General features: G+C 35.8%; 1 protein-coding gene across 1 annotated transcript in view; it reads left to right on the top strand.

Annotated features, from left to right (window-relative positions):
* The window catches only part of slc7a11 (solute carrier family 7 member 11), a 119,983-nt gene that overhangs the window by 77,466 nt on the left and 15,962 nt on the right, over positions 1-26,555 (top strand). Inside the window, exons 7-8 of the mRNA XM_051928244.1 lie at positions 3,352-3,475; positions 22,503-22,606. Of these exons, the coding sequence (XP_051784204.1) occupies positions 3,352-3,475; positions 22,503-22,606 (228 nt within the window). The remainder of the gene's footprint in view (positions 1-3,351; positions 3,476-22,502; positions 22,607-26,555) is intronic.

Raw genomic sequence — 26,555 nt, 5'->3', positions numbered from 1 at the left:
GTCGTCCCGTTGGGTGGAATCCCACAAGCGTTTAGAAACTCACTCACACCAGCCATGATTCTTTTCAAAGGTAAAGTGCAGGTTAATTTGTTTTATGTATTTTTACTTTATATTTTGTATTAATCATTTTTATATGAATAGTTTTGGGTTGTGGAACGAATCATCTGAGTTTCCATTATTTCTTATGGGGAAATTCGCTTTGATACATGAGTGCTTTGGACTGTAAGCACGTTTCCGGAATGAATTATGCTCGCAAACCGAGGTTCCACTGTACATTGCAATCTATATGTGCTGTTCAAATATCACTTATGACTTGTGGTATTCAACTCACTATTTCCATAACCATTTCACTCAGGTGGGTAAAGCAATGATATATCAAGGAATGAGAGTGACCTTCTGTTTATATCCTTGATGTTCACTGTTAGATACTGCTCTTTGCAGCATACAGGATCTATGAGGCTTTCATATTATGGTATCCACATACAAGGCACTTGTGAAAATATTCTTTGATATTTTGAGATAAAATTATTCACTTACCTGCTTTATTACTTTTATTAAAAAGTTAAGGCAAAATATTACAATACCAGCAAGCTACTACTATGCCATAAATAAATAAGTTCTGATCTGTTTGTGTTCTATATACATTAATTACTTTCCATTTTACTTTTATTTATTGCACATTTTCTAGTTCTCCAAGATGGAAAACAGAAGGAATTAACTATTTTTGTTCTACTATAATTTAGTGCAGCATTCTTTGACCTAATGACATGCTTCCTAAAAAATAAGAACAGAGATTACCTTAGAAAACATATTATATTTAAAGAATATCAGTTACGCTTTTTCAATTGAATGGTTTCACTGTGTCATGATTTTTTTCAACAGAAAAAATGTTAAACTTGAATAAAATATGCCACATCAAAAATAAATAAATATGTATTATAGTGGCTACCACAGCTGCCTCACAGAACCAGACTTCTAGATTCAAATCCTGGCCCTTTATTGTCATTTTCTTCTCTGAGTTGTCCAGTTGTATTTGTGTTTATCAACCACTCTTAACTGACACTGTGAAGTTTTTGTTTTTTTGTTTTCCTATTCTTGTGCATTGTGATGTTTTGTATTGTTAGAAGCAATCTATATAATTGTCCAGGGTGGAGTTTCTGCTGGGTTCTGGTGTCCATGTAGATTTATTAGTGGGGTTGTGGGAGTCACAGCAGTTGTGAAGCTGCTACCCTATTGTGACTTAGTGTCGCACTGCAACAGTTTATTGCGTGTGTATTTAAAAGGAGTTACAAATGTGCCTTCTTTGTTGAGTATGAATTTTATCTCTGAGTTTAGGTGGGTTTCCTTTGCGTCAAAAATTTATCTTCACCACAAACCAAGTACAGTATATGCAGTCGGTGATGGTAAATTGGTTCAGCATGAGTGATAATGAACGTGGTGTTCACTGCAGTACTTTACTAGATAAATTACATTCATAAAATCAGAAATTAAAAAAAAAACAACAACAAAACACTTTTAGGATTTTTCAAGCCAAACTATAAAATATACTGGTTTACAATTTAATTTTATATGTGGCACTCTCCTACCAAAATTGGCCTTTTCTTGTAAAATAAAAAATCAGCCTCCAGCCATTTAGTTATCTTTTACCTATCAACATGTATTTAACAATACATTTGAAATCCTCATACCTCTTGTTGAATTAATTAAAAGAAGTAAAATCTTTATCAGGCAAGCTGAAATTTGTTTTCTCATATTAATATTCTGTGGAGCACTACCAAACATTATTGACTAATTTCCTAAACTAACTTATGCTTCGTTTAAAAGTGTATTTGTGAAATGTTGCAATTATATACAACACATATTGCATATTTAAGTACATTGATTATTTGTACCTTTGCATGATATATTATGCTTATTGAATTTTAGGCTCCTAAATAATGTTGCATAGGCATTGTGGACTATTGTGTAGGCAGTTTGACAAAATATAATTTAAAATTGCTCTTGAGAAATGATGTATTGTATAAGGAAAGTATTTTAGATTGATGTTCCACATACTGTTTACATTGCTCGAGCCCCTGCATCAAAGTCTTGTTTAACAATTGTATGGTTTTTGCATGCTCTTCCTACATACTGTGTACAAGGGTATTTCCTCAATAAAAATATTTCCTCCTGTTACCCAAAATCTTCTGTCATACATAACCTGATTCAGGTTTGTGCAGTATATTTTATAGACCTGGGCAAACATAGCTCAACCTTGGTAACGCTAGGCTTATCCAATTTTCAGGCTTTACATATAAAATATATTTTCTATATCTATATCTAGTAGTGTGTGCCACCAATGATGTACGAAATTGAGTGTGTGTGTGTGTGTATGTGCGTGTTTTGGGTTCAGTTTAACTATAACAAGAAATGAGTTAAACATTGGCTATTTGTTAAGCAGGAACATTCTGATCATTCTGATCACTGATCAACATTTAGAAGAAACGGTACAACTCCAGTGTTTTCCTCCATAAAGAGGCTTGTCCTTTCAGCAGACAGGATTCATATTCTTCCTGATAGAGAACACCCTTTAATGAAAGGAATACCAGAATCACTGTGCCGCTTTTAGTCAATGATAAGCAAACATTTCATGAGGACAAAAAAAGGGATGTACTGAGACTGTAATCAATGCTTTTTGATAACTTGGCTTTTGAGAAGAATCTATCGTGGGAGGGACAAGAGGGAGTAAGTGAGGCAGGTGCAACGATCCGGAAAGGGATGGAGTGGGGCAAGGAGGTGGGTATCTGTGCAAGTGTTTTAAATAATGAAAGAAAAAAGTGCCCTCTATTTCAGCTAGTGTATAAATACATACTTATATATATATATATATATATATATATATATATATATATATATATATATATATATATATATATATATATATATACTTTATATGCACACACTCACAGGCTTGATTTATTCTAACACCCTAGGTTTACACAGGTTTGGAAAATTATTAATTTTTGGGGTATAAACACAGTTTATAGTCTTTTTTATTTTTACAGTAAATACTATCAACAGATTTTCTAACTCACAGTCCATTTGTACTGGTGGAACCTCTCATGGCAGCATCAGATATAAGACATTGAATAGTCATTCCTGGACAAAGTCAGTCCATCATACAATCAACTGCGCACCCAAATTCTCTCATGCTGAAACATATTTAGAGTTTCCCAATATTCTCCCATGGTTATCTTTAGGATTTGAGAGGACAAGCAGATGTAGGACAAGCTTGCGTTACATACAAAAAATGTCAAATCCATTAGTTTAATTCTCTTGTATTTAATGTGTGCCTTTTCTTTTTGGTTTTAGAACTGTTCCTCTTGCTATATGCCTGTCAATGGTGATTGTAACAGTTAGCTATGTGCTAATAAATGTGGCTTATTATGCTGTATTGACTGCCGAAGAGATGCTTGCCTCAGATGCTGTTGCAATGGTGAGTAATTAAAAAACTAATGAATATTGACTTTCCATATTTAGGTTAAACCAAACAACTTTCTTTTTCTAAAAGTGTCTAAATCGAATGTGGATCCTCTTGTGTATCAACAGTCAGAAACTGACTCATATTTAAAAATATATATATTTTTATCATAATTGCTGGCCACACAGCAGAAAGGATGAATAGTTTTACAAACATTGTTAAGATTATCATATTGGTAGCTACATACTTCATTTCTTGTAGACATATTAATGCAGCTTAATTTTATTTATGTTAAACCAAAAAATAGCCTGCTGTCCTGGCAGGAAGGTGGTTCCTTGCTGGAGTCCGATAACATTGTGTTAGCAAGCCCTCATTAGCTTGCAAAACCTTGGGAAAATTCCTTAGGTAGTGTTAGTTTTTATCACTCTTTCTTAATACCAGTGCACAGGTCTTATAAGAGTTTGACTGATTAAAATGGTGCTGTTCCCTCCCTTGCTGAAACTTTTGATACCGTTTTGATTTATATTTCCTCTTTCCTGAATTTTTTATCCAATTTTGATTTAAACCAAAAACCTTGCCATTATCATAATGTTTTGCTTTGCATAGATACAGGTGTGGTTCTTGTTGCCACTCTTTTTCTTACGTACAAACTACTGATATCCTGGCAGTGTGTTCATATTATGTTTACTTTTTTATGGCAATTATATAAAAAAAAAAAATCCCAAAACACCAGTCATACATAGAATTTTTATTTTATTCAATTTTGTGTAATAGTAAAATGTGTAAACTTTCTAGGGCGTGAATACTTTCTTATAGGCACTATAAATTCATGACATGAATGACCTGAGAGAAATTTGTTTCAGAACTGTTTCAGAAAACATACCCTTCATGTTGCATCATATATACACTTATATAGTTTGCAACATGAATCATCATTTGAACCCTGTTACAACGCCTCTTACGAAATTTCACTCCCATCGTGAAGGGCCACTGGTGAATGGGTAGTACTGATCTGCTAAGCCCTGACTGATGTAGTGGCTTTTAAAGAGCTGGCTCTTAGCACATTCATCCCCTGGAATGTAAACTTGTATTGCAGTGGTTGTTGTACAAGCTACAGGAAAGTTTCATCAGTCTGAGTAACTATTAGAACTTGTTAACAACAACATTTTTATTTCTATAGGCCATTTTCATATAAGGAATGCAGCCCAAAGTGTTTTACACAATATAAAAGAAGAGTTACAAGAGAGAAGCAAAACACAAGTTGAAAGAAATGGGTAGTTAGATATAACTAAATACATAATATATAAAAAATAATTAATAAAGAATCATTATGCACTTACAAGTAGTAGAATCCTAATTTGAAGATAAGTTTTTTAGGTCAATTAGAGTAAGTCTAATCCTATAGTCAGATGGCCAGGGAGGACAGAAAAAAACAAAACTCCAGAGGCGAGGTGCTGGAGAAAAATAAAACAAAATCTGCAGGGGTTCCAGGTCAAAAGACCGTCCAGTCCCCACTGGGCATTCTAACTAACATAAAGGTGCTAAAGTCAGTCTTATTATTTTTAGTCTTCATTTTAGACACTTTGATGCAGTGAGTCTCATAGACAGTTGGAGTATCTACTTTCATTCCATCATCACAAGCGACTGCACATTACTTTGATAAGGTGATGGCGACATGAAACACCACCACAGAGAAACCTGAAAAGAAAACAGAGAAAAGTAGGAATTAATAATGATAACACATCCATGAAGTATATGATATTGCAATGCATATCTAATCTATCAGAAGTAGAACAGAAATGCTATATCCAACCCGCTATATCCTAACTACAGGGTCACGGGGGTCTGCTGGAGCCAATCCCAGCCAACACAGGGCACAAGGCAGGAAACAAGCCCCTGGCAGGGCACTAACCCACCGCAGGGCACGCACACACACACACACATACACCAAGAAAGTACTAGGAACAATTTAGGATCGCCAATGCACCTAACCTGCATGTCTTTGGAGGAAAGGGAGGAAACCAACGCAGACATGGGGAGAAGATACAAACTCCACGCAGGGAGAACCCGAGAATCAAACCCGGGTCTCCTAACTGCGAGGCTGCAGCGCTACACACTGCGCCACCGTGCCGCCCAAGGCCAAATTGAAAGAGTAAAATTTTAATCATTTTTTAAAATTGATCAATAATATTCGCCTGGTGTATCTCTATCCATAAAGTATTCCAAATTGTTCCACTTCTATTATGCTTAGCTCTCGGTATAATAAGCAAACCAGTGTGGATGAGCTGAGTTCACAACTGGGAATGTAAGGGGACAACCACTCCAAAATATATGAAGTAGCAAGATTATTCAGAGCTATATATACCATTGGCAGTGTCTTAAAACCTATTCTAAAGGACACAGGTAACCAGTGTAACGATCCTAAGACCGGTGAGATATGCTCAGATTTTCTTGTGCTGATTAAGATTCTAGCTTCTGCATTTTGAACTGCAACTGGTTGATGTCTTTCTTATGTAGTCCTGTTAGGAGAGCACTACAGTAATTTAGTCCAGTTACTGGAACAGGTAAAAAAAAAAACAGAAGTTGGACAAAAGCACAGATGTAGCTAACACAGCACAGCTTATTGTCTGTGTCAGATTTATTGAGAGATGGAAAGTTTGCTGAACAACTTTTATTTTGTGAAGAAATTCAGGAGAAGACAATAGGTAAAATTTAATTGACAGGCAAGCATTATGGAGTTGTCGTGTCAATAAAGGCCAGAGATCCAGATGCTGTGGATACATACTGCATGCTGCACAGAGAAGCTATTGTCTCTAAAAGATTGGAGGACGAATTACAACAAGTGCTTCAAGATGTTGTTAAAGTTGTAAATAGTATTAAAGCACATCCCCTTAAACACAGGCTGTTTGCCAAACTGTGCACTGACATGGGTGCCAGTTTTGAAAACCTTTTGCTGCATTCTGAGGTCCAGTGTCTGTCACACAGGGCAGTTTTACAATGAGTGTTTGATCTCCGTGAAGAGCTGCATGAACTTCGTTCACCTGAGAATTCCCAGTTTGCTAGCTGTTTTGACAACCAGTCTTGGGTTCTGGAGCTGTGTATTTGGTTGACATATTTCAACTTTTAAATACCTTGAATCAGAGTGTGCAGGGCCATGATCACAGCATACTTAAAGTGCAAGATAAAGTTTATTCATTTTCACAAAAAATTGGACTTTGGGAGAGAAAGCTAAATGAAGGAAATACTTTAATGTTCCCACTCCTTCACCAGAAGCTAGGAAAGTCCAGTGCGCCTGCACATATAGTCCTGCCTATAATATTGTCACATCTGACACACCTGAAGGAATATTTAGTGACTATTTCCTAGACCTGGACAGTCGTCATTTAAACTGGATCAAAAATCCATTTGAGTCCAGAATTGAAGAGGATTGTATTGATTTGAGGTCACAAGAGGAATAAATTGAAATAACCAATGATGGAACTTTGAAAATGCAATTCTCTACAATTCCACTGTCAGAATTTTGGAACAATTTCAGAAACGAATACCAGGTGCTGAGCAAAAAAGCCATCCAATGCCTCATACCATTTGCAACAACATACCTGTGTCAGGCAGGTTTTTCTGCATTGATACTGGAAACCAAAAACAGGGCATGTTTAAATGTAGAAAATTATTTCAGATTATGCCTAAGCCAGCTGCAACCTAGAGTGGACAAACTGTACAAGAACATCTAAGCCCAAAAGTCTCACAAGGCCTAGTGTGAGTTCAATTTATTTATTTATTATAAGCTGTCTATTTTTTCAAGGTAAAAGTGCCATGCTTTATATAGTTTTGTTACATGCACTTAACAGGTAGTAGGTCTATATAGCAGTTTATTATAGACATGTGGAATATGTCGTTTTTTGGATGGTGATAGCCAAGAGAACCTTGGCATGAAAAAGGCTGGGAACCCGTGAGTTAGTCGACTAAAAACAAAAGCATGAATTAATTTTTCAGTGTCTTTCAGTGTTATAAGAGATCTAACTTTTGCAGTATTTTTTAAGTGAAAAAATGCAGTCATAGTAATATAGTTAATGTGTAATTTAAAGTTTAGATTAAAGGTCCACGATCATACCTAAGTGCTTAACTTCCGCCTTGACTTTTAGTGCCAAGGGGTCAAGTTTATTTCTACTTTATCCAATGCAGTTTCTGTACTGTGATTTGTTCTAAATCCTGGCTGAAACTTATCAAGAATGACGTGCTTACTCAAACAACTATTTAACTGATTAAAAATTGCTTTTTCTGGAATTTAACTTTAAGAAGGTAGGTTAGAAATAGATTGAAAGTTGTTAAAGACAGATGCATCAAGATTATCTTTGTTGAGCAGGGGTTTATCTACTGCTGTCTTTGGAGGACCTGGGAAGAACCCAGTATACAATGAGAAGTTAACTATATCAAGTATACTGTGAGTGAGCACATCAGAAACTTCTTTAAAAAAGCATGTTGGGACTGGTTCAAGGGTACAAATGGAAGACTTTAATTGAGTAATTATTCTACGAAGTTCAGGTAAACCTATTTTAGTCATAGGATTTAGTTCACTGTAGTGAACACTATAGAGGTCAACAGTATTGACCTTTGAGTGATGTATTATATTCCATCTAAGTTTTGTTTATTTTGTGATTAAAGAATACTGCAAAAGCTTTACATGTTTTGCTTGAGGTTTTCAGAAGGCAATCTGCTTATTGAGTTGGGCTTAGAAGATGACTGATAGTAGAAAATAAAACTGAATTTCCTGCATTTTCATTTATAATTTTAGAAAAATAGGACTGCCTTTCAAGACATACTGCTTTACTGTATTCAGTAATATGCACCTTCAGAATTTCATATTGAACTATTAATTTAGTTTTCCCCCATTCATGCTCAGCCTTGCGGCATCCCCTGTTAAGTTTAGACAGTCTTCCAAGGTATTTTGGTGCAGGTGAATTTTTTTGGGGTTTAAAAATATCAATTGCATCTTCCACCTTAGCATTTAAATTGTCAATCTTATTGATTACATTACTGGCTGTATTAGTATAATAATACCCTGACTGGTCATGCATAATATTAGTAAATCTAGAGGCTGCTGTTGCATCAAACTAACGTTTTGTAACAATGTGCTTTTTAGTTCTAGTTACTAGCATTTCTACATCAAGTGAAATGCAGAAATGGTCAGATATACCAAGTCAATAACTTGCCTCACATTAACGTCTAACCCTTTTGAATTACTCAGCATATGTCCCTTTTGATATTACCAGCAAGTGTCCTCCCTTATGTGTAGCCTGACTGACATGCTGGCTAAGTTTAAAAGAATGCAGTAAATTACTAAATTCTCTTGCTTTTGGGTCAGACTGGTTATCAATATGAAAATTAAAGTTGCCTACTATTAGAAATCTATAATAATTTGTTATTATTATAGATACTAAATCTGAAAATTCTTTGATAAAAGATGCATTATATTTAGGAGGTCAATAAATAGTCAATACTAAAGATTGCCATACTCCTTGAATAGTTACACCATGATACTCGAAAGACATGAAAGTACCAATACTGGCATCTTTACAGCTTAACTCGAAAAAAAATACTCCCTAGACTGCCACCTCTTTTACCATGGTGAACAGTGTGAGCAAAATTGTAATTAGGAGGTGCTGCTTCAATTAATACTGCAGCGCCATCACTACTAAGCCATGTTTCACTCAATGTCAGAAAGTCTATATTCCTATCACTGAGATTGTTAATGTAAAATGTCTTGTTGGTTAACACTCTCACATTAAGCAGTGCCATACTGAGGGTCTCAGTAGGACACTGATGTATCGAAGTTTTGGGACAACTTGTGATGGCAATTAAGTTATCCACATTAATGCCAGCTTGTCTGAACTATTTTGCTAAATTATGATCAGTAACTATTGTGCTAATATAGTGCACACCTACAGGTAAATCCTCTGCAACAGTGTCATATCTTAATATGAGTTTATGACTAACATAAGAACTAAAATAAGGATGTCATGCAAAATGAACAGGGTGCAGGCCATTATGTCTGTAGAAATGCATTCTCTCTCAAAGAAGTTCCCAGTTGTCCACGAAACTGATGTAAACTCATAAATACTTTTTAACAGGCTCACAATATTAATTTTAAGATATTTTAAAGCTTTTAACTAGTAGAAGGTGATATCTATCTATCTATCTATCTATCTATCTATCTATCTATCTATCTATCTATCTATCTATCTATCTATCTATCTATCTATCTATCTATCTATCTATCTATCTATCTATCTATCTATTACTTTTACAAACTATCTAGCAGGCTCTCAGTATTACTACTAGGTGATCTTAAGGAAAATGAGACATTTATCTCTTTCACAACATACTCAAAGGCAGCTGTGAACGCAATGTGAAACAGGTAATGTTATCATTTTGCTTCCAGCACGTTCCCACATTTAACCTAAAGCACAATAGTTAATTTAACAGAATATTGCCAGCATTCCTGCTGTGTAAATGGATGCTGGAAAATTGCTAGAGTCTGTAGGGTGGGTGCATGTAGTGGGTATCTGAGAAGGTAAATTAAAGATTAAAAACTCCATCTGTCATTCAGATGGGGTGGTAAGAGAACTAAATTTAAGAATGCTATTCCATCCATTTCATCATGTGCTAACTTTCTTTTCATCCTGTGTCCCACTTCCTTGCTCATCTCTTGCACAACAGAAAAATAACTGATAATGCTGAGTCAGCCAAAATTGTTTTTAACATTTTATTTATAAGTGTGGTATTATTTTCAGTCACATATTTTTTCCTTTTGTTGATGCATGCTGACTAAGCTCTACTGTAGCTCCTTAAAAATGTATGCATTTTATTGTGAAATATAGGGATTTTACTGGTCATAAACCATATCCAGCCTGCTTATTTTGATATCTGATATGCTTGGTACTAGCACTTTATGGTGGACTTTAGACTTACTTTTTAACAAATTCCTGACATTTTGCTGGTTTGAAAAAGTATCACTGAAACAAATCCATTTTATTACTAAAATATTATGTGCATTTTTGATGTGAAAGCATCTTACAGGAATACTAGTCCTCTCCTTGTATGACTGAGTGCCAACACAGTTTCTTTAAATTAACAGAAAACATAATTCACAACTTTTGCCATAACCACTTATTATGATGGCATATTTGATGCAGTGGAAAACTAGGCATTCTAGGGGTCAATTGCCAGAATCAATTCATGACATATATTTGACATTAATAATGTCAAAAATATGCTGAGAGAGAAGTTTAACAGCTCATAGTAAACAACTTTTCTCTCACATCCTTAACATTGTGGGGTTTTTTTTCTCTTTTCAGTATGTGGGACATACTTGCCATCATGCTGGTAATGTCAGAGACTTGCAGCAAAGCAGGCAAGTGCCTTATCAGCGTCTCAGAGTGTCTGAACCAGACAGATTTTAAGAGAAATGGTCTGTAATGTGGCAAAAGTGTAGCAGTGGGAACACTAAAGTGTCAACAAACAGCAGTTGCAAATATAGATTGGCTAGGAGTGATCAAGATCACCCAGCGTTGCACAGAATGCCTATTATAAATAAACAGTGGGAAATTTGCTGATGTGCAGCTATTTCAGATATTGCAAGGCTGGCTGCCTTTGGTGGCCTTGCAATATAATAGCGGCTTTTCAGCAGATATTTTTTTTATGCTTTTGCACCCATGCAGTGCTATATTTTAAAGTAATATAACAAATTATTTTAACAACCATTATTTTCTAATGTATTTTTAATGTAATATATCTGAACAAATTTATTTCAGACAAGGCAGCTGTGATTGAACAATACAGTATATCTCAGAAAAACTCATTAATTTTGTCAAATACAATCAGCACAGATATTCACTTTGTATAAATAATCCTTTTGTTCTTTATTTAGATATTGTGCCCCAGCAGTCAAAATGGCCAAGTATCTTTTTCTTTGCAATGTAATCATGGTTTATGTGTTGAGAAAATTTGTATTATTGCTAAATGGTATAATAAAACAGCCTACTGTAGCTGCTATAAAATTATTCCCTTTGTGAAGGTGGTGGTGATTGCACTTTCTCTGCTTTTTGATTTAATGTTAGGACTTTTTGTCTGAGGAAGAATAGCAATCCATCACCATCTCTGCTGCAAAAGCAAGAAAAATTAAAATTTTTAAACCACACCCTTGCTCCCCAAAAACAATAAAAAAGCTAGAGATGTTTGTTAGAAACTCCATCCTTTACAGTATAACTATGTATATGTAAGGAGGATCTTGCCATCCATATTACGTAAAGAGTAAACTGGCTAAAGACCATCTTAGCATATTTCAGGTTTACCACAAACAAAAATCATGTGCAAATAATTTAGGAAATTTTAAAATAAACTAAGTGCAAAGCCAAAATTAGTTATTTTTTTGGAGATCCTGCTAGCAAGAAGCAGCTTCATAAGTTTTTTCCAATCACATTGATTGAGTAAATGCATAGGGTGATGACAAACTAAGTCTACAAAAAAGTGAGAAATGGATGGATGGATTCATAGAGTAGGAAGACAGAAACACAACATTCAAGGAATATCTATCTAGAAGCTTTTCTTTTTGAGCCATCCGCCACACAGAGAAATTGTTCCCTATCTGAGCTACAGATAAAAAAAATTCTTGCTAAAAATCTTTGTGCTTTTTTATTTGTGTTTTGACCTTTTCTTATGTGCATTACTTTGTTTCTTGCTTTTCAGTTTTCTTTGATCATCTGGTTTTGACCTGTTTTGATTTTGATTTCGTTCTCCTGGTTACTCCAAACCTCGTCTGCCCTGAAGACATAACACTATGCTCTTCTTTACTTATTATTTTGGATTTTGTGGCCCATTTAGTGCTTTTGTGGTATGGAGAACTTGATTGTTATTTTTTTACTTATTTTACTTTTTACGGATATTTTTTTATGATTTCGGTAGGACGTCTCCTTTCCCTACCCCACAGGGACCTTGCAGCAGACGGGACGTCCTACTGACATCAATTTTAGAAGGATGCACCGGGTCTTATGTGAGTCTTAAAAGACAATTTCCTGTAATGTTTTTAACTGTTTTAACCTCCACTGCCCATGGATTGTTTTATTCGATTATTTATTTATGGAAGAACTGCACTGCACCTATTTGAACAATTTTGTTTTCGATTTTTAATAAAAACACTTAACACTCTTGCAACTACCCATTACTGTAAGCATGTGTTCTCATTTGCCCGACTCATCTTGGTTCATGACTATCGATGGTTTGAGTTCAAGAAAGGAGCAGGGAGTCGACCTCGACTGTTAGAACCATCCACAAGATAAATTTCCAGAAGCAAGTGCTCAAACGATTGCATTATTCCTCCTCCTGGTTGAAATAATCTGTCTCAATATTTCAGAAGTCAGTCGTGTTTGTTGATGAGCTGACTGTACAGTGCTGAAATCAACCACACATTCTCAAGTGCAGTGGGGTAATGCATTAAGAGTAACGTGTTATTTAGTCTGATTATTTTTTAAAGTAACTAGGGGGCTTTGCCCCCTGCTCGCTTCGCTCGCCAACCCCCGTGTTTGGTTTTCCGGATACACACTTTTAAGATTTTGTTTTCTTTGAATTGTTGCTATTTCAGTAGTTTCACTTTTATTTCAGAACTTCTGTAAACACAATATTTGTAATCTTGCGAGTCCCCAATATGCTGAATCTTTTTAATGAGGTCAGGATAGGTTTCTCTGTTTGGAATTTCAGCACATACAAAATGATCTACATAATCAGCAGTTAATAATTTTTTTTTACAAAGTAAAAAAGTAAGTAGAGTTCTGCATTGGACTCCTGCCTGTAAAGTTGTGCTATTTTCCTCTCACAGTTCCAAAAGTACATGGGGTTACCAAGGTGATAGCCCAGCTTTTGTCTTGGTTTTTGTACAAGGGCTAGACAGAACGTTTTTGACTCCTGGGGTAAATGTAGCTTTTTAAATCAGCAGACAGATAAATATATATACATTAACAAAGTAACCAATAAATGCATGTGCGGCAAACTCCGTTTTTGAAATTCTCAAGATTCTTTATTTGTCACATGCGTAGTTATACAGGACAACATGCAGTGAAATGCATCCTGATCCGCTTATCAAAAACTGTGCAAAGTTAGAAGAATATCAGTTAAATTAACAAAAAGTCACAGATTGAAAGATAACAATATAGTAGAACATAATAAATAAGTAAAATTATGTAAATAAAGTAGAATTAAGTGTTAAGGTGCAATAGTGTAGTAATTATTATGCAAAACCAAAGTTAGACTGGTGCATAGTTAAATGAGGCAGTTTGTTTGTTTGCGCTACTGCAATCTTTACTTTCTTTTTTTATATTTTCTAATTTTCCTACTTTCATATCCTTTAACTTTCTCCACATGTGTATAGTGCCGTTTTTTTTTTTTTGTTTTTTTTTTTGAGCCTTTCTAATTTCACTGGTTTCATAATCTCTAACCTGCTCTGCATGTGTTTAGCGTCAACATTTGTAAACGTCATTATGAAGTTCTACTTTGTCATTTTACTCATTCTCTTTTATTCTGAGCCGTACAGTACAATACATAGAACAGAATAAATCCTCAATACAGTATAAAAATAAAAATTCTAGAAGTACGGAGTAGAATTTCACATTAGATGATATCACATAATATGATTTGGATTTGTTTTAAGTCCTGGAGACCTCATTCATCACGCTGCCTTCCCCATTTTGCCATTCCACATATGAAATAGCGCTAATCCGATGAAAGGACCCCTCATTCCCACATCCCCATTCATCAGGGATGACTTTACCTTAGGCAGGCAATCTACAATTTAAAGAGATTGTTATGTTCTTGTGAATTGTTACATATGTATTATTTTCACTTTTACTTTAAAAACTTTTGTAAAAACAATACTTGTTTCTTTATTTCCAGCCCCACGCGAGATTACATCTCTTTCTTCCCAGACGTATAATACTGCTCGTGTTGTGAAGGGTGTTGTGGCTGAACGTACGCTAAGGATATGCCTTTGGACTATTTGCTGTCTTTTTGCTGCTTGCTAGCTGTCTCTTCTGCCTGTCGCATGTCGTTGTTTTAAGAGCTGGGAACACATGATGCTTGCCTGCCAAAAGCAATCCAACAACTGCTAGCTTAGAGGTCTGTTGACTTGTCTTAAATGATGGCTCACTGCCTGGTCTCGCGTGACGTTGTAAAAGCAATACCTGTCTTTTATTTCTGGCCACGGACGTGGTTGAATTCTTTCTTGCAGGATGTATAATGTTGCTCGCGTTCAGTTGGGGTAGCTGTCGCAGCTTTCTCCACATGTGTATAGCGCCGTTTTTTTTTTTTTTAAGCCTTTCTAATTTCACTGGTTTCATAGTCTCTAACCTGCTCTGCATGTGTTTAGAGTCAACGTTTGTAAACGTCTTTATGAAGTTCTCCTTTCTTTAATTCATTGTCTTTTAATTCTGAGCCGGATTGGACATGCTTTTTTTTCAATTCCACTTGTTCCAGGCTGATAATTACTTTCCTTATTTTCTGAATTTGCACCTCGATTATTCTTTTTTGCTCTTTTTTCTGTCTAACGCATTTGAGTCTCTTTTCTCCGCACCCAATTTGACGTGCTTTTTTTTTCCATTCCACTTGTTCCAGGCTGATCATCATGTTCCTTATTTTCTAAATTTGCACCTAGATTATTGTTTTCTTTTTAGCATTTTTTTTCTCTCCATCACTTTTGGGTCTCTTTTCTCCGCGCTTTTCTTTCTTCTTCATTTAATCGTCAACGTTTCATTTCTACCCTATTCATTTCATTTCTACCCTATCGACCTTATACACTTCATATGTACTGAGAGACCTGGAGCTGTGTGTGCTGCATGACTGCCTTTACACTACTGATTTGTTTTTTTTGATATTGCTTGTAAGTAGGGTGTGTCTTGCAAGACTCTCGTTCTATGTTCCCATGAGACGCACCGTGGCAGGTCTCTTTCGTCTCGCGGGTCTTTAAATTATCTTCCGAGAAGATCACATATCATAGACTATGATATGGGGGACAGGATTTCTTTTTATAATAGAGAGACAAGTAACTTCACACAATACTTGTTATACAGAAAGTAAAAACACCTGCATCATGAATATCCCTGTAGCCTTGAGAATAATGGAAGATGCACACATTGCACAGCCAAGCAGAAAATACTGCTGCATACAATCTAGTAACAAAAACATATTAATAGAGTGTCAGTTTGACTAAACATACTTACAAAGCTTAAAAAAATTATCACAGTCTTCATGCTTGTTTTCAGATTCACAGTGGCCGATGACGATGTTAACTCTTTTTTGTGTGATTTAATGACGTTGGTGAATTTAAGCAAAGGAAACTTTAAAAATATTACTTATGCATATAAATGCAGATTTTTAAGAAGCCAGGTTTCTGGGTTATTCACCTTAACCCAGTCATGTGTGTACATATAAACACACTGTGTCTGTTAACCTCTCTGGGTGGTAGTGGAGAAATAGACAGCTTTTAGTGATCACTTGCAGCTGAGAACAAAGGATACAATTTGTGCACATATTGAATAAATCTGTGAACACCATAAGCTCAGTATCTTGTATTTACAAATTATTTTTTATCTTTGATTGCATAATACTCATCTACTCAATATGCAGGAATCCATGAAGAAAAGATATATAGCCATCTGTGTTTAAGGCTCTTTTTTTAAATATATATTTAGGACAGGGCCAAAATTTTTACCATTGCATGATAAATCTCAGATAAATGTTTTAAAAGGGGCATATCTACTAGGCAGAACCTCCTTAGCATGAGAGAACAAAAGTAGTACTTTCAGTTAAGAAATGTTTTAAATAATTTAAATCTATTCTTGCATCAAATGTCTGAAAATCAGAATATTTTGGCACCGTGATATTTGTCTTTGTTGCACAAATAGATGTTCTCTGAGTTTGGCATTCTGTGCACCATTGGACTAACATCACTGTCATTTTAAATCCAGGATGTAATTGTTCTCTCTTGCTGTTCTTTCTAAGATAATTTGAATTGTCAGACCACAGGGATTATATATCATTCTCAGTCACTCAGGTATGAATTTTATGACAAAAATGACACATAAGAGAAAACCACATGCAGTGAGAGTCTCTGTTTTTCTTAACGTTTCTTTTTTGGTTCTAACTAGTAACTGTTCTTCAGTTGCATCGTGAAAATATAAATTGATTTTATTTTTTCATTTACATGTACTGTATTTGCTTGGCAGACACTTTTATCTAAAGCGACTTACAACAGAGGTAAACATAACTGAGAAATATTAGGCTAGGGCCTGTTTGTTCAGCAAGTGTAATATGACAGGTAAACAAAGTTTATTGCTGCAGGTAAAAAGATGTAATAATTAATAATATACAATAATAGATTATAATCAATAAATCAACTAAACTTAACTAACAAATTAACCAACAATGTAAAAGATCACAGAACATAGGGTTTTTTTTTCTTTAGACTATTAGAAAAATATTCACAGAACAGAGTCTTCAATTGCTTCATAAATACGTTGAAGGAGTCAGCAGTATGGATGGAGGCACCTATTCCACCAACTGGGAACTACACAGGAAAAGAGTCTGGATTCAGACTTGATACCACGCAGAGGCAGCATCACCAGATGCTGTTCACTGGTAGATCTGAGTGCGCAAGAAGGAGTATAGGGCTTCACCAGTGTCTCCATATACTCAGGTGCTGACCCATTCACTACTCTGTAGGCAAGCATCAGGGATTTGAACTTAATGTGTGCTGCTACTGGGAGACAATGTAGTGACCTGAAGAGAGGAGTGACATGTGCCCATCTCGGCTGGTTAAATATAAGATGGGCTGCTGCATTCTGGATCATCTGCTTGATAGCACATGCAGGTACTCCTGCCAGAAGAGAGTTGCAGTAGTCCAGATGTGACAAGAACAGAGCCTGGACCAGAAGTTATGCTACAAACTCTGTCAGATAAGGTCTGTTCTTGCAGATATTATATAGCATGATCATGGCCGGATTAAGGTGGGTGCTATTGATGCCTCAGCATTAGGCCCATTCCTGAAATAGGCCCAGATGAAAACAGACAAGAATTTTCCAGAAGCTGAACAGTTTTTCTTTGCTATATTAACCTCAAAATAATTCTTAGAATGAAATTTGGAGTCCGACTTTCGAACGCCTAGACACAGCGTTACTTATTATACAGTTACTATTGTTCTTTGCGCTGTGACGTAACAATAACGTTGTTGTGTTTATTGTTAACTGAAGATTTCAAGTTAATGCTATCAATTTTAAGTTAAACAGTTTACTTAGTAATTTAGTTGTGTTTTTTGCAATATCTTGGGGACTCTTGCCACTTTATTATTGTTCGGTAAGTGCCACGTAGTAAATTTTTCACCTTGAAAGTTAGTTGTACAGTAAAAATTGATGGCTATTTAAATGGTTATCTGTAAAGGTAAAACTAAAAGCCGGCCAGCGGGCACAGCATGCATGTTTAGAATTTTTTAAATCCTCGACAGGATTCTGGTCTATTATGAAATTTAAATCGTGGACAAATTTTTACCCTCAAGAGTCTGAACTGAGTCACTTTGACCCAATGTCTCTGCAAATTCATTTTTTCTTACTCTGTTTCGTAAGAGAATTGTGAAATTTTGTGTATTTCATTGTTAGGTTTTCTGCATTAAGTGCACAGTTCAGACAATTGCTATTGAATGTTGATGTTACATAGTTTGATGTTATTCTCGAGTTGTTACGATACTACGTCGTTATTATTATTCATGTTCAATAAAGGCTGGCTGGTTGCGTCGCTAGCAATTAAGGCTCCATGGTTGGTCTGATTGTGCATGTACGGTGAGTGTCGAATGCACATGCACCAATGCCGAGAAAAAATAGTCCTTTTTTTGCGCTGCAGCAGCAGGCCCGATTTTGTCTTAATCCAGCCCTGAGCATGATCCTGCATGATTGAGAGACAGTAGAAACATGGTCAGAAAAAGTTAGCTTCCCATAATTATGGTTCATGCCCTCCAGTATATCATTCACTATTTAACTAAAAGAATTCTACTTGATCAGCTTTATCAATGTCTTTGACAGTTTGTCTGTTCATCTCTATTTACATTTAAAGTGCATTTTCTGAGTGTTTTCTGATGATTGTGTCGGTCTTTGGCACTTTGTTTGACATCTTAACATGACAAAGTGTTTGCTCGCCATATCAGTTAAAATATCATGCACAGAATGAATTGCAGACCTATCGTAGATTTTAGGTGTGCCTTTTACCTATGAAAACTTCTTTTGAATAAGGTAAACCTTTAAAATGTAATATGAAGTGAATGCTACCAGTGTTTCACTCTTTCTTTGAAATGTAATTATAGAAATTACAGATAAGGTTATTTAAATGCAAGGGATTAACAGATAACTTTACTTGCATGCAAGGGATTAAATGTTTTTTTATTGCTATACTGCAGTTGCATTTTCATTTTGAAAATGATGTCCCAACAAACCAAACAAACAATTGGATGCTAGTACAATTACACAATCCTCAATTGGCATTAATCAATTACAATCCTCAAATGGCATTAGATTTTTGTGGTATCTTCTGACACTGATATATTTGGACAAAATTCAGCAATATAAATTTAAATGTTACATAACCAGAGAGCCTCACAATCTCCCACTGACAAGGAAAGCATTGTAATACTCACTGTTCAGACCTGAGAGAGATGAGTTACTTAGGTGTCTAAGGGGTGTAGCTGTCTGTAGACGCCAGCATAAAATGACCATTGTAGAGTGTTGGGGGGAGGGGGCATGCATACAACACACAATAAGCATTTTGCAAGCACTTCTCCGCAGAAGTCCATTGGTCTGTGTGCATCTCAGGTAGAATCCTCTCTTTGATTGGCTCACAGATTGAAAAAAGGGTGGCAGATTGTGTTGCCACTAGTGTTAGGTGAGTGGTGTGAGGCAGAGCCGGCAGTATTAATATGTAGACATGAAATTAAGGGTGGCTAAACATAGTGAGACCAGCAGTTTTCACCATGGAAGAAAGAATAGCCTATCCAGGGTTGTCTGAGTACTGAATCCATTCCTCCTTCTCACTCCCTCTGCCACCCACCAGGTTTGTTATAATGTATTGGTTATGAATTGCCTAAATGTAAACAACAACAACTCAAGTTTAGAACTGAATGGCTTTGAGGTCAAAAACACAAAATATAATAACACAAAAAGAACACTCACACTGTTCACACTACATGACTCTGAGGTTGTCTGGTAGTCGCAATAAATGCCTTGTGGACAGTACAAGGCCCTCAAGCAATCGAAAAAGTGATTTTCTGCATATCTGTTCTGTCTGCAATAGGACTCCAAACTTCTTTGAAATAAGGGCATTATAATGACGCCTTATTTTCCATTAAAAGCATATGTAGGCTTTTTCTAAGCAGTCAGACAGGCCTTGTTAGCCGTTGGTGAAAATAAAGGTTCCATGTCTGCCCATTATGGTCACTGTAATGTATTGTCCTTAAAGATATTGATCTTCTTTTTTCGAATTATTGTGACTACCTTTAAGGAAACAAATTTTACAGGACATTTCATACCTCTATCTCACTTGTGCAGCATAGGTGGTCTACATTTTAAAGCAGAGAATAAGGATCTGTAGCCCCATTATTAAACTTGAAAGTTCAGATTTCACACACTATAATAATTAAGAACAACAACAACATTTATTTATATAGCACATTTTCATACAAAAAAATAGCTCAAAATGGTTTACATAATGAAGAAAAGAAAAATAAAAGACAAAATAAGAAATTAAAATAAGACAACATTAGTTAACATAGAAAAAGAGTAAGGTCCGATGGCCAGGGGGGACAGAAAAAACAAAAAAAAAACTCCAGACGGCTGGAGAAAAAAATAAAATCTGCAGGGATTCCAGGCCACGAGACCGCCCAGTCCCCTCTGGGCATTCTACCTAACCTAAATGAAATAGTCCTCTTTGTATTTAGGGTTCTCACGGAAGGACTTGATGATGATGGTCATACAGACTTCTGGCTTTTAATCCATCACTGTTGGAACATCATGGTGCTTTGAGTAGATGGTGGTGGCGCAAGCCACCACCAAAAGGACACCGGAAAAGGAAACAGAAGAGAGAGTAGGGGTTAGTACAGATTTTAGAGCCACCATGAATAGTTATTATAATGAATTGGATATACAGAGTATCAGGATTTAAATTACAGTGAAGTTATGAGAAGGCCATGTTAAAGTAATGTGTTTTCAGCAGTTTTTTGAAGTGCTCCACTGTATTAGCCTGGTGAATTCCTATTGGCAGGCTATTCCAGATTTTAGGTGCATAACAGCAGATGCAGAAGAAAATATTGTGAAGGTTTGGGGACTGGCTGGGTACTCCATATAATATAATGAAGAGTACAATAATGAAAAGAGTCCAAACAAAAAAGTCATGGATGTCTTTAATCCTCTGCTGACTATTTCTACTGCACCATTGTGAGTTTCTCAATGTGTCATGCTAATCTTTGTCCATGCAGGTCTGTGCATGCAATGATTTTTAAGTTTCTCCACAGCAAAATAAGATTGGCCCTACAAAAACAAGCTAGGGAGTAGACCACAAACATACCTGGTCTGCCCAGTAGATGCAACCTTGGCTTTGGCTAGGCCCCTAAGACTACCTGCTGGCTTCAGCTGGAACAGGCCCCAGACTTTAAGAGCTGGCAAAATAACCATAAATATCTCAAACTCATGCCAGAATCCCCACAAGGAGAAGGACAACACAAAATGTTGGCTGGTATGAACAGGGCAAACAAATAATCTTTATAAATGAACAACTTATTTAACAAATTTAGAAAAACACAAGGTAGAGTTCCACAAAGCAAAAGGAGGCACAAATAGAGTTGGCTAAAAGGAAGTCTTCAGCAAAAAAGTCAAAAAACATAGTTGAGTAATCAGAAACATTGAAACAAAGCAAAAAATAATAAAAATACCAGAAACACCAACTCCAAAGACAGCAATAAGGTCTTCTCAGCTCACATACTGTATATAGCCAGAGGGAGCAACCAGGAATAGTGACCTCTTGGGGCTCCACCAACAAATAACAAGAAACATAAGAACATTTAAAGGAACAATACACATAGAGGCAGAATCAATACATAAAAAACAAAACACATAACTCAAAAATATCAATACAATACATATACACATGTAACACCATAGCAGTGTTTGTTGATTGTGTGTTCCTGATTTAATGCTCTTTTCCTGTGTCATTGTTCCTTAACACAGATACAACAAGCAAAACTGGAAGTGATGTCAAGGAGGTGAAGGAGATGCAGGCATTAGTGACTGGTCTCTCAGGCACTTGGCGTCAAAGGCTTACCTTGCTTGAGCCTTGTAGATACTCCCAATATGCACAAACACTCATGAGTAAAGGGAGAACACTGCGGGGCCAACAGAACTTGCATTACATGGCAAGAACTCAACTTTCCCTACCATAAGATGCAATATTCTTCTAGATAAGAAATTACATTGAACACAAGGTGGAAAATGGAAAAAATGCTGAAGAAGAAAAACTCAATATTTTTTTATAAACATTTTAATAATAAATTACTGAGGGAATACTATTACTTATTTTATACAACATTTGGTGTGGCTTGCAGAAACACAGCTGGTATACTGATGCTAATTGTAGAATCAAATATATATGGGTAGGAGGCAACCTTGACTTCAGTCAGGCATTTAAGACTTCCTTCTGGCATAGGGAGATTAGAAACAGAATCAATACATAAAAATAAAATGCATAATAACTCAATAATAACAATAAAATACATAAAAACATGTAACACCATAACAGTAATGGGGAGTTTAAAATGAGAAAAACAGCTTCAAAAGCCAAAAAGCCCAGTCAGTTCACTGTACCAAAATCCAAAATGCCAACAAAAATCACCATCAAAGGAGCTGCAAAGTTAAATTGCCTAATTAGTCCTTATAATGCATACATTTTTCTGTTTGTGCTTTTTTTACAGAGCTTTGCTGCAAAATTAATGGGAAAATTTTCCATAGCTGTTCCAATATTTGTTTCTCTTTCTTGCTATGGATCAATGAATGGTGGCATATTTGCTGTTTCTAGGTAAGCAGAATGTGTTTCTGTAATACAAAGCAAGTGCTTTAATATGGTTTGATTTTAATTTTTCCAGTGAAATTTAATGCACAGTAGAATAGCCCATGCTGCAACAAAGCCAATCATATATAACTACTGTTAGTAATTTGATTTTTGAGTATAAAATTTAAGTCCATTTAATAATAACAGTATTTGGCATAGTGTCATCACTTTCAATGAATAAGTATCTGGCAATTAGTTGTAGATTTAATATATTGCTCAAAAAAATTAAACACTTTTTTAAAAAATTGTATTGATTTTATTAGAATATAATAAAATTTAACATTCCATACACATAACTCAAGTTTTACAAAAAATAAATAAATAAATAACAAAAAAAGGTTCTAAACAAATCAACCCCCACCCCTGAAAAAGAGAGCTAGGCCAGTAGTATAACATTTTATGCTAGTAAAGCAAGTGAATAGATAAATTAATACATGAATAAAGGTAAATGGAGTAAAAGAGGGGAGAGAACCTGTTTCCTCAATGTAAATGTTTATTCTAAAATGTTACTGATTAGATCCTGCCAAGTTTTTAAAAAGTTTTGTACAGATCCTCTAAGTGTGAATTTGATTTTTTCCAGTTTTAAATTGTATATAACATCAGTTACCCACTGTCTTAGAATAGGAGAGTTAGGATTCTTCCAATTGAGCAAGATAAGTCTACTTGCCAATAGTGTAGTAAAGGCAATTACAGTTTGTTTGTCCTTCTCCACTTTAAGCCCATCTCGAAGTACACCAAACACAGCTGTTAGTGGATTAGGAGGGATTGTGACACCAAGGCTGTCTGAAAGGCATTTAAAGTTTTTGGTCCAAAATTATGTTAATTTGGTGCACGCCTGGAGATTTCTAAACCCAAACTCAAGAGCATATTCCTTCTCCTTACCAGTGCATCATTGCTACTCAAGAATTGATAATTTCTTTGTAGATAACAATCTCTTGCCTATGATTAAATCATGTTGGTACAACACTATTGTTATTTCTGATCATTTGCCTTTGATTTTGGAGCTAAAATCATTATGCCCCACATACTCATCTTGCAGATGGTATCTTAATCCACCTTTACTAGCCTACAAGAACTATACAGAATTTATATCCAAACAAATCAATATTTTTTAGACACAAATACATCCTCAGAGGTTTCTGCAGGAATACTCTGGGAAACACTGAAGGCTTTTTTAAGAGGATAGATTATCTCATATCTTTCCCACAGAAATAAACGGGAAACCAAGAAGGTATCAGCGAAATTACTAGATTAGATCAAGAACATGCAAGATGTCCAAGTGAGGTGCTTCATAGGAAAAGGCAGGCTCTGCATTCAGAACTCAACCTCTTAACAACTAAAGAAACTGAACAACTCATTTTTAAATCAAGACATCATTATAATGAACATGGAGAGAAAGCTAATAAAAGGTTAACAAATCCACAAGCAAGAAGTTCGCAATGCAATTTTAGCAATCACCAACACAAACAGACACAGAATCATTGACCATAAAAATATAATGCACACATTTAGAGACCCCTATAAATCCTTATATTCTACTGAGTTTAAAGAAGACAAGACACAATCTATTGCATTTCTGGATACATTACAGATACCACAAATAGATACTCTTAGTGCAGAGGAATTGCATAAACCTCTGGCACTATCAGAATTACTAGATGCTGTAAACTCACTTCAAAGTGGAAAAGCAGCCGAATTTTATAAAAAATTCTCAACTCAGCTAGCTCCCCTTTTATTAGTAACTTTTACAAAAGCTAGAGACAAAAAAAATTCTACCTCAAACTTTTCGGCAAGCATTAATTACCATCTTTAGTAAACAAAATAAGAACTTATTATAATGTGCATCATACAGACCAATTTCACTTCAGAATAATGATGTTAAGATTCTCTCCAAAGTCCTAGCTAGAAGGATGGAGAAAGTGCTCCCTTCAGTAATATCACAAGACCAAACTGGATTTATTAAAAGCAGATTCTTAGCTTCCAATCTTCAATGCCCGTTTAATGCAATATATTCACCCACAAAGTCAAACACCCCAGAGATATTATATTCATTGGATGCAAAAAAAGCATTTGATATGGTTGAATGGAACTACCTTTTCACTACATTGGAGAAATTTGTGTTTGGCCCGAACATTTGTACATGGATCAAACTACTGTACAGTAATCCCTCCTCCATCGCGGGGGTTGCGTTCCAGAGCCACCCGCGAAATAAGAAAATCCGCGAAGTAGAAACCATATGTTTATATGGTTATTTTTATATTGTCATGCTTGGGTCACAGATTTGCGCAGAAACACAGGAGGTTGTAGAGAGACAGGAACGTTATTCAAACACTGTAAACAAACATTTGTCTCTTTTTCAAAAGTTTAAACTGTGCTCCATGACAAGACAGAGATGACAGTTCCGTCTCACAATTAAAAGAATGCAAACATATCTTCCTCTTCAAAGGAGTGCTTGTCAGGAGCACAGAATGTCACATAGATAGAGAAAAGCAAACAAATCAATAGGGCTGTTTGCTTTTAAGTATGCGAAGCACCGCGGCACAAAGCTGTTGAAGGCGGAAGCTCACACCCCCTCCATCAGGAGCAGACAAAGAGAGAGAGAGACAAAGTTTGTTTTTCAATCAAAAATCAATACGTGCCCTTCGAGCTTTTAAGTATGCGAAGCACCTTGCAGCATGTCATTTCAGGAAGCAGCTGCACAAAAGATAGCAACGTGAAGATAATCTTTCAGCATTTTTAGACGAGCGTCCGTATCGTCTAGGTGTGCGAACAGCCCCCCTGCTCACACCCCCTACGTCAGGATCACAGATAGTCAGCGCAAGAGAGAGAGAAAAGTAAGTTGGGTAGCTTCTCAGCCATCTGCCAATAGCGTCCCTTGTATGAAATCAACTGGGCAAACCAACTGAGGAAGCATGTACCAGAAATTAAAAGACCCATTGTCCACAGAAATCTGCGAACCAGCAAAAAATCCGCGATATATATTTAAATATGCTTACATATAAAATCCGCGATGGAGTGAAGCCGCGAAAGGCGAAGCGCGATATAGCGAGGGATCACTGTATACCAATCCAGAAGAGGATTATTAGAGAAGGACTTGAACAGAAAATTTCTGTATATGCAGATGATAAGGTACTGAATATTTCAGATCCACAAAATACTGTGCCTGGAGTCCTAACAGCACTTAACAGAATTTCAAAAGATTTCTGGTCTCAGAATTACTTTGAATAAACGTTCTCTTTACAGTGAATTCTCAAGCATACAATATTAGATTGCACATCTTCCCTTTTATCATCGCAGATCAATTTAAATACCTAGGGGTAAACATCACAAGTAAACATAAAGCTCTTTATCAACAAAACTTTGCTGTCTGTATGGAGAAAATTAAGCAAGACTTGCATAGATGGTCAACCCTTCATCTCACTTTAGCTGGAAGAATTAACATTTTTAAGATGAATATCCTTCCTAAGCTTCTCTTTTTATTTCAAAACATTCCAATATACATCAATAAATCATTTTTTATAGAAATTAGATTGAACCATAACCTCATTTATATGGAATTCAAAACATCCACGTATCCAAAGGGCGACTCTACAAAGTCCTAAGGCGGAAGGTGGCATGGCTCTACCTAACCTTCAGTTTTATTACTGGGCAGCAAATATACAAGCTATATAAACCTGGATATGGACACAAATAGATGAACAGACACAGGCTTGGTCCGCAATAGAAATAAAATCCTGCAGTACTTCTTTATATTCATGCTTTGTACCCAAATAAATACAAGTTATCGCCAATATACCAACAACCCAATTCTGCTTCACTCACTCAGAATATGGAACCAAACTAGGAAGTATTTTAAGATAGAGAAGCTTTTATCTGTGGCAACTCTGCATGTGAACCACCTTTTTCCACCCTCTCA

The sequence above is a fragment of the Erpetoichthys calabaricus genome, chromosome 5, assembly GCF_900747795.2.
Source record: "Erpetoichthys calabaricus chromosome 5, fErpCal1.3, whole genome shotgun sequence".
Taxonomy (NCBI): domain Eukaryota; kingdom Metazoa; phylum Chordata; class Cladistia; order Polypteriformes; family Polypteridae; genus Erpetoichthys; species Erpetoichthys calabaricus.
Note: the sequence above shows the minus strand (reverse complement) of the source record. Positions and strands in the feature narration are given on the sequence as shown.